This window comes from Octopus bimaculoides, chromosome 2, assembly GCF_001194135.2.
Source record: "Octopus bimaculoides isolate UCB-OBI-ISO-001 chromosome 2, ASM119413v2, whole genome shotgun sequence".
Classification (NCBI taxonomy): Eukaryota; Metazoa; Mollusca; class Cephalopoda; order Octopoda; family Octopodidae; genus Octopus; species Octopus bimaculoides.
In genome coordinates this window covers 137,995,278-138,004,805 of record NC_068982.1, presented here as the reverse complement: position 1 = coordinate 138,004,805, position 9,528 = coordinate 137,995,278, and the positions used below count along the sequence as shown (strand labels likewise).

Sequence of the window (9,528 nt, the reverse complement as noted above, 5' to 3'; positions counted from 1 at the left end):
TATATATATATATATATATATATATATATATATATATATATATATATATATATATGTATATGTATATATGTATGTGTGTGTATATGTTTGTGTGTCTGTTTCCCCCCAACATCGCTTGACAACCGATGCTGGTGTGTTTAGGTCCCCGTAACTTAGCAGTTCGGCAAAAGAGAGTGATAGAATAGGTACTAGGCATCCAAAGAATGTCTTGGGCTCAATTTGCTCGACTAAAGGCGGTGCACCAGCATGGCCGCAGTCAAATGACTGAAACAAGTAAAAGAGAGAGTATATATATATATATGTATACATGTCATACAAAAGTTTAGACATTTATATATTTATAAATATATATATAGCGCTTATACATGTATGTGTATCTCAAGTATGCTTCGTTTGTATTTTTGCTAGATGTCCATATTGGTGCATCCAGATAAAAATCAGCAGGATAAAGAAAGAGCACAAATATCATTTGAAGGTACGTATTTTGTTAATCAAGATTATGTTTAAAGTTATTAATTATTTAGCTATCATTCATACTTATCGTATTTGGTAGCACATAAGACACACTTTCTTGCAGACAAAAAAGAATGGTCTGAAAAATTCACCCCGGGTCCTATATACAGGGTAGGGCAGAGAGGACGGACGTTTTTGAAAAATTCACAAACTCGTTAATTTTAGCTGCAAATAAATTTTATTGACATCAATGTGTTCGAATTGAATTAGCATTTGTCAAAATCAAGTGTGGAAAACAACATCCATCATGTGGTGTCCGTTTTCACTGATGCATTTCTTTTTTACTCTGGGCACAAAACCCGAAATTTTGGAGGAGAGGGCCAGTCGATTAGATCGACTCCAGTATGCAACTGGTTCTTAATTTATTGACCCTGAAAGGATGAAAGGCAACCATGGCAGAATTTGAACTCAGAACATAAAGACAGACGAAATACCACTAAGCATTTTGCCCAGCATGTTAACAATTCTGCCAGCTTGCTGCCTTTCTTTGATGCATTTCTGAAGGTGTTCTTGGTCCTTACCATTTGTGGCGCCCCAATCGATCTCCTACTCATTAGTGTACCTCATGTATGAAATGCATTCACCCAACGTAAAATTGTAACATTAAAGACATCTCAAGACAATGAATGAAAATCTTCATTAAAGAAAATATAGTGTGTGAGCATAAGCCACAACTTAGTTTCTTATCATCATCATCATCATCGTTTAACGTCCGCTTTCCATGCTAGCATGAGTTGGACAATTTGACTGAGGACTGGTGAACCAGATGGCTACACCAGGCTCCAATCTGATTTGGCAGAATTTCTACAGCTGGATGCTCTTCCTGACGCCAACCACTCCGAGAGTGTAGTGGGTGCTTTTACGTGCCACCGGCATGAAGGCCAGTCAGGTGGTACTGGCAACTGCCACGCTCAAAATGGTGTATTTTACGTGCCACCTGCACAGGAGCCAGTCCAGCAGCACTGGCAACGACTTCACTCAAATGTTTTTTCACATGCCACCGGCACAAGTGCTAGGAAGGCGACGCTGGTAACGATCACGCTCAAATGGTGCTATTTATGTGCCACTGGCACAGAAGCCAGACAGCTGCTCTGGCAACGATCACACTTGGACGGTGCTCTTAGCACTCCACTGGTACAGGTGCCATCACGATTTCGCTTTCATTTGCCCCAACAGGTCTTCACAAGCCAAGTTAAGTGTCCAACAAAGGAGACGTTGGCATGGGTGCCAACTATTTACTACAGGCTGAAAGAAAGCAATGTCTTCATAAAAAGAGCCCTTTCTCAGGGAAATCTTAAATGAGTTTTTAGTCTAAATTTTAAAATGTCAGGAAGGATTTTAACAATGTTTCTGAGCATGATGCAGCTTTGTTTCTTTGTTAGAAATCAGCTCTTTATTCATAGGAAGAATTCTTATAATTTGAAAAGAAAGATGGTCTACATACTGAATAGGTACCCTGAGTCTATGTGACTGAAATGTAACTGGAATAGTTTACTAAATGGAAACTAGAAAGAGAAACACTTGTCATATCAGCAGAAATTTATCCTGTGTGTATATCCTGCTATCTAGAAGATAATATCACCATTGACTGAGAGAGTTGTCTCTCCTGAACCTGTACCAGATAGATCACATTCCTTTGCATTAAGGAACAGGAGATAACAACTGATTAATAAGAGAGACAACAACACTTAAAAGTTTTGTGTTGATTAAAAAATGTTGAATGTACCATATTGGTGTGGAAGATATTGCCCATATCAGTAGATCATCATCATCATCATCATCATCTGACGTCTGTTTCCATTGCTGGAATGGGTTGGATGGTTTGACAGGAGATGGTAAGGCACCAGTTTCCATAATCTGTTTTGGCATGGTTTCTACAGCTGAATGGCATTCCTATCGCCAACTACTTTACAGAGTGTACTGGGTGCTTTTTACGAGGCACCTGTACCCGTATTTTTTATATAGCATCAGCTTCAACACCAATGCTTTTTACGTGGTACATTGGATTTAGAGTATCAATTCTGCTGTGGTGGGTGAGTCTTCTTGATTACAGCAATGCACCACATATATGTCAATGAATGTCAACAAGGGACCTACCTTACCATGAGACCTGGTATTCTTGTCAAAGATGTTTATGAAGCTATTTGCAGACAGAATTGTTCTGGTAGTCCTACCAAGGACACACCGTAACCAAAAATGTATCTATACCTTTTTGAAATAAGGAAAACTAGAGGAATATTTCATTAAAAACTGTAACCCCATGCAAACACATTGTTCTAAGGGGCAAAGAACAAAAGTCTTGCACTGTTGAAGGCTGAAGCTGTCAATGGTTTGATGGATACTCTTTACTCTTTTTACTGTTTTACTTGTTTCAGTCATTTGACTGCGGCCATGCTGGAGCACCGCCTTTAGTCGAGCAAATCGACCCTGGGACTTATTCTTTGTAAGCCTAGTACTTATTCTATTGGTCTCTTTTGCCAAACCGCTAAGTTACGGGGATGTAAACACATCAGCATCGGTTGTCAAGCAATGTTGGGGGTACAAACACACACACACACACATATATATATACATATATACGACGGGCTTCTTTCAATTTCCATCTACAGTAGAAGACACTTGCCCAAGGTGCCATGCAGTGGGACTGAACTCAGAACTGTGTGGTTGGTAAGCAAGCTACTTACCATACAGCCACTCCTGCGCCTATATGTGAATATATTGTCTGAAATTGTAGAAGAGAACATCTACAGTAGATTAATAAAAAACATACAGCTCTTGTATCCAGACTATAGATTCTCATTTGCACTTACCTTTCATCATCTGAGGTAAGATCACCTCCTCCAATGCCCCTCCCCTCTCAAAGATCTTTGTCTTGCTAGTTATTTGGTGACCCTGCCAGTGCTGATGCCACATAAAAAGCATTCAGTACGCACTATAAAATGGTTGGCATTTGGAAGGGTATCCAGCTGTAAAAACCTTGCCAAAACTGACCTCGCCTGTGCTTGTGAAAAGCACTCAGTCCACTCTGCTGGGTGGCTGGTGTTAAGAAGGGCATCCAGCCATAAAAGAACTGCCAAAACAGACACAGAAGTCTGGTGCAGGCTCCTGCTTGGCCAGCTCCTGTCAAACTGTCCAGCTCATGCCAGCATGGAAGGCAGACATTAACCCTTTCGTTACCAACCTGGCTGAAACCGGTTCTGGCTCTGTTGTACAAATGTCTTGTTTTCATAAGTTTTGAATTAAAACACTTTGAGGTGGGGTGCAATTTTGACCAAAATCATTTTCTAATTAAGCCATTAAAAAACATTGGGGTTGGGGGCGCAACTTTGATGCTTGCCCTGGGCCCCATTTACCCTAGCTACGCCCCTGGTCTGTAACAACTCTATTATGTCTTTTGAAAGAGTGTTTTACTCTCGTAATTGTTCTCTATTTGTTTCAGCTGTGAACAGAGCATACAAGACTCTTGAAAATGAGGAAGGTTATAAGAGATGTCGAGAAATCATTGATGAAGCAATTTCCAGAGTTGATGAAATGGTAAATATTATTAAGAATTTTGGTGAAGGCAGTGAAGCTGGCAGAATCATTAACATGCTGGGCAAAATGCTTAACAGCATTTTGACCATCTTTGCAGTCTGAGTTCAAATTCCACTGAGATTAACTTTACCTTTCATACTTTTGAGGTTGATAAAATTAAAAGTTGTGTACTGGGGTTGATGTAACTGACAGGCCCCTTGACCCCAAATTTCAGGCTTTGTGCCTTTAGCAGAAACGATTATTAATATTTTGGGTTCTTACTAAGGTTTAGCTGAAATAACACTGTCACCATGACCACCACTATCTAGTACTGTAGGTATGTTTAGTTGAAACCACTTGTTGGCAAATATAAGGGTCTGGTCTTTGGTTTGAGGATATTAACATCTCCCTCTGTTTCCCATGACCAGTCTTAGGGACACTGGCTGTGTGGTTGTGAAGCTTGCATTCCAGATCTACTCAGCAAGAGTAGATGACACTCACTCAAATGTAGTCTGGTGCAACCTTCCAGCTTACCATCACTGGTCAAACTAACCAACCCACCCCAGCATGGACAACGGACACTAAATGATGATGATGACAGGTGTTTGTGTGTGTCTTTGTGTTTATTCCCATCACCATTTGACAGTTGGTATTGGTGTGTTTATGGCCCCAAAGCTTAGTGGTTCAGCAACAAGTAGCTGATACAATAAGTGCCAGGCTTTAAAAAAAAAAGTACTGGGGTTGCCCCAGTATGGCCCTAGTCTAATGACTGAAACAAGTAAAATATAAAAGATTTTTGTATATGCATGTGTGTTTGTGTGTCTTGACATCGTGGTTGCAAACAGGCATTTTCATCATATCATGATGTTGTTTATTTCCAATTTTTCAAGAAAAACATGTCTGGATATGGTGGGTGGGGGGAATAGGTGAGTGTTGGAAACATGAAAGGTGTCCAGTTGTTGGAAACCTGCCTTAAATTTTATCTGACTCATGCAAGCCTGTAAAAGTGGCCATTGAATGATGAAAGAAAACAAATAGCAAACCTGAATGTCTTGTTTTATTGAGTGACTTCTTCATCAGCAGATGTTTCATTTATTTTGTTTTTTAATTTCTATTTGCAGAATAAACAGAAAAGGAAACAGTTAAAGAAAGAAGGCAAACCTATAGTTGATGATGACGTTAATAAAGTTTGTACTCTTTTTTTTTCTCTCCATTTTTTCTCATTATCTTTCCCAGATGAATGAGTGTAGCTTAGTGGTTAGGCTGTTTAAGTCACACTCATAAGATAATGTGTTCTGGAGCAAAACACTTCCTTTTATGTTGCTCCAGTCCACTCAGCTGTAAAAGAGTTCAGTTCACACCTGGGAAGTTAACCCTGTGATAGACTAGTGTCCCATTCCGGAGGAAGTGTTGTAATCATCTCAGTCACTTATCTACCAAGGAAACTAAGCTAAGCTCCAACCTTATGTGTCCTACGACTACGACTCATTACAGACCTTAAGTATTATTAACCCCATGGGAACAGTTTTTTTTTTTTATCAAGCAACCAGGTTGCATTGGCAGTAATGCTTTGGCATATATATACATCAAGTACTTTAACCAGTTTACAACGGTGATTCATTCGGTTGTCTGCACACGGCAACAGTAATCGCGCCGATTGAGGTCAGCACTCAGTGCAAGATAACGTTCGGCTTATATTTACCTCAACCACTTTAATGCAAGTACTACTTATTTGCCTAAACTATAAAAAACATTCAAACGAAGTCATTGCCAGTGCCACTGGACTGGCTCCTGTGCAGGTGGCACGTAAAAAACACCATTTTGAGCGTGGCTGTTGCCAGTACTGCCTGACTGGCCCTTGTGCCGGTGGCACGTAAAAGCAACCACTACACTCTCGGAGCTCCAATCTGATTTGGCAGATTTTCTACAGCTGGATGCCCTTTTTAACATCAACCACACTGAGAGTGTAGTGGGTGCTTTTACGTGCCACCGGCACGAGGGCCAGTCAGGCAGTACTGGTGACGGCCACGCTCAAATGGTGTTTTTTATTTGCCACCTGCACAGGAGCCAGTCCAGCGGCACTGGCAACGACCTCGCTCGAATTGTGCCTTTTATGCATCAGCGGCCCTGGCAATGATCAAGCTTGGATGGTGCTTTTAACATTCCACTGACATGGGTGCCAGGTAGGCAGTGCTGTCTTCAGGCCCAATGTTCGAAGGTCATGCTTCACCACCTCATCCCAGGTCTTCCTGGGTCTACCTCTTCCACAGGTTCCCTCAACTGCTAGGGTGTGACACCTTTTCACGCAGCTGTCCTTATTCATTCGCACCACATGAACATACCAGCGCAGTCGTGTCTCTTGCACACCACAACTGATGCTTCTTAGGTCTAACTTTTCTCTCAAGGTACTTACACTCTGTCTAGTATGCACACTGACATTACACATCCAGCGGGGCATACTAGCTTCATACCTTGTGAGCTTACGCATGTCCTCAGCAGTCACAGCCCATGTCTCACTGCCATGTAGCATGGCTGTTCATATACATGTCATACAGTCTACCTTTTACTCTGAGTGAGAGGCCCTTTGTCACCAGCAGAGGTAGGAGCGTTCTGAACTTTGCCCAGGCTATTCTTATTCTAGCAGCTACACTTTCAGAGCATCTACCCCCACTACTGACTTGGTCACCTAGGTAACGGAAGCTGTCAACTCCTTCTAGTTTTTCTCCCTGGAATGTGACAGAAGTCGTTCTGAAATCCTCATACATCTGCTTTCTTTTCTGGTGTGAAAGTCCCCTGTTTTGCTCTTTTATATTTGTATTTAAAATCCGTGCAGTTTACTTTGCAACTGTATGATTTCGGGTTCCATCACTACATGGTACTTTGGGCTACAAAAGATAACAGATAAGAGTTGGTGACAGAGAGGACATCCAGCTGTAGACCTGTGCCTCAGTAAGTTTTATCCAACCCGTGCAGCCTGCAAAAAGCAGATATAAAACGATGGGGTGTTGATGACAGCAATAATGATGACCATAATGGTGATTATGAAATATCATTCTTTTACTTGTTTCAGTCATTTGACTGTGGCCTTGCTGGAGCACTGCCTTTAGTCAAATAGACCCCAGGTCTTATTCTTTGTAAGCCTAGTACTTATTCTGTTGGTCTCTTCTGCTGAACCGCTAAATTACAGGAACATAAACACACCAACATTGATTGTCAAGTGATGGAGGGGGGACAGACAGATACACACAAATTTATACATATATGTGTATATATATATATATATCATCATCATCATCATCGTTTAACGTCCGCTTTCCATGCTAGCATGGGTTGGACGATTTGAATATATATAGATAGATAGATAGATGTATATATATATATATATATACATACATACACACAATGAGCTTCCTTCAGTTTCCATCTACCAAATTCACTCACAAGGCTTTGGTTGACCCGAGGCTATAGCAGAAAACACTTGCCCAAGGTGCCATGCAATGTGACTGAACCCAGAACCATGTGGTTGGGAAGCAAGCTTCTTACCACACGGCCATTCCTGTGCCTATATTCTACATGTAATTATTATATTTTCTAAATATAATTCTGCAGCATGTACTTATTATATTTTTCACTTGTAATTCTCCATTTGTAGCATAAACATGCAGTATATGTGCAGACTTGTAAACTATTTGCTGACTTAGAGCGATTGCGTCAAGAGAAAGAAGCCAAAGAAATGCATGAAAGGTAAAGTTTCCTATATTATTATTATTATTATTACTATTATTATTATTATTATTGAGTGAGAGAGCAGTGCATGCCATCAAAGTGACACTGGGGTAAAATATACGAAGCCCATTATAGCCATCATGACTACCCGTCTGATAAGGGTACACCAGGCACATGCATCACAACCATATGTGCGCGACATGGTGATCTCATATCAAGATAAACAGCGCATGACCACGCAGGTGGGGCCCAGTTAAAATTTTCTTCAGGTCGAGTAGCCCATCCCACTCAAAAGGTCCCTGAATAAGGTTTGTTTAAGGATGTTGAGCAAAACACCCGTGTTTCCAAAGGTGAATTATTCAAACCCCAAAGAATTCCTCTCAACACATGGCTATGATGCTCCCCCACTACTTCTGCTCATGATCAGAGATGCACATATCGTCAGCCACCAAGGGACATGCTCAACTGGTTAAGGTCAAACAACTGACAAGCAAATCTGTGGTATTGAGCAGAATATTTGCTGTAGCCCATCTTTTTATACCAAGATTATTATCATCATCATCATCATCATCATCATTAAGGCAGTGAGCTGGCAGAATTGTTAGTACGCTGGATGAAATGTTTAGTGGTATTCACCAGTCACATGTTCTGAGTTCAAATCCTGCCAACGTCGAATTTGATTTTCATCCTTTCTGGGTCGATAAAATAAGCACCAGTGGAACACGGGTTGATGTAATCGACTTATCTCCTCATCCTACAAGATGCCCATCGTTAGGAATGATTGACTTTGTATTGTGTAGGTGTTTCTATTGATTAATTCGGATGTGTATTGTCATTGATTAATGTGTATCCCATTACAGGAAGAGGAAAGCAGAAGAAGAAATTTTGGATGCAGAAAAGAGAAAAGTTGAAGCAGAATGGCAGAAAAACTATGAAGTAAGTTGTTTAGACACTGTTTTGTGGACCAGATGTGTGTGTTGTTATGTATTTGAGCAGTGTAGATATTTATATTCCTTCAGACAGGAGTTCAGTCTGTTTATGTGTATGTCTTGCAACCATATCCTAGGTACTCTGTATCAGAGGAGTTTTGATTAAGGTTGGCAGAGATATAAACTGGATTTAGAAGACATTTGCTATTATCCTGTGCATGTGGTACCTTTGAGGATAGCATCACACTTCAGGCTTCTTAACTGTCACTCCATTGTTTATGATGATGAGTTTTCCAGTTGATCTGACCAATGGAACAGCCTGCTTGTAAAATCAACATGCACTCCACAGACACATGTACTCTTAACCCTTTTGTTACCAACCCGGCCGCAGTTGGCCAAAAAGTTTTTTGGCTCAAACGACCAGCCTGGCTGAATCTGGCGAAGTGAACCCATTGATATACGTATAAGACTCAGAAGCTCTTTGTGTCTTATACATATACGTTTTTTATCTGTTTATTTACAATGCATTTTTCATTTAGATATGTATATATATATCATCATCATCATCGTTTAATGTTCGTTTTCCATGCTGGCATGGGTTGGATGGTTTGACTGATGTCTGGAGAGCCAGTGTCTGCACCAGGCTCCAATTTGATCTGGTAATGTTTCTACAGCTGGATGCCCTTCCTAATGCCACTCACTCCGAGTGTGTAGTGGATGCTTTATATGTGCCACTGGCACAGGAGCCACGTTTGGATAGTGCTTTTTATGTGCCACCGGCACAGGTGCTAGTCAGTGGGTACTGGCATCAGCCAGGTTCAGATGGTGCTTTTTATGCACCACCGGC

At 40.9% G+C, this 9,528-nt stretch overlaps 1 protein-coding gene across 1 annotated transcript in view; it reads left to right on the top strand.

Annotated features, from left to right (window-relative positions):
• LOC106873534 (dnaJ homolog subfamily C member 8) overlaps positions 1-9,528 on the top strand; it is a 38,536-nt gene that overhangs the window by 25,883 nt on the left and 3,125 nt on the right. Inside the window, exons 4-8 of the mRNA XM_014920925.2 lie at positions 409-475; positions 3,953-4,047; positions 5,148-5,213; positions 7,679-7,770; positions 8,613-8,688. Coding sequence (XP_014776411.2) covers positions 409-475; positions 3,953-4,047; positions 5,148-5,213; positions 7,679-7,770; positions 8,613-8,688 — 396 coding nt within the window. The remainder of the gene's footprint in view (positions 1-408; positions 476-3,952; positions 4,048-5,147; positions 5,214-7,678; positions 7,771-8,612; positions 8,689-9,528) is intronic.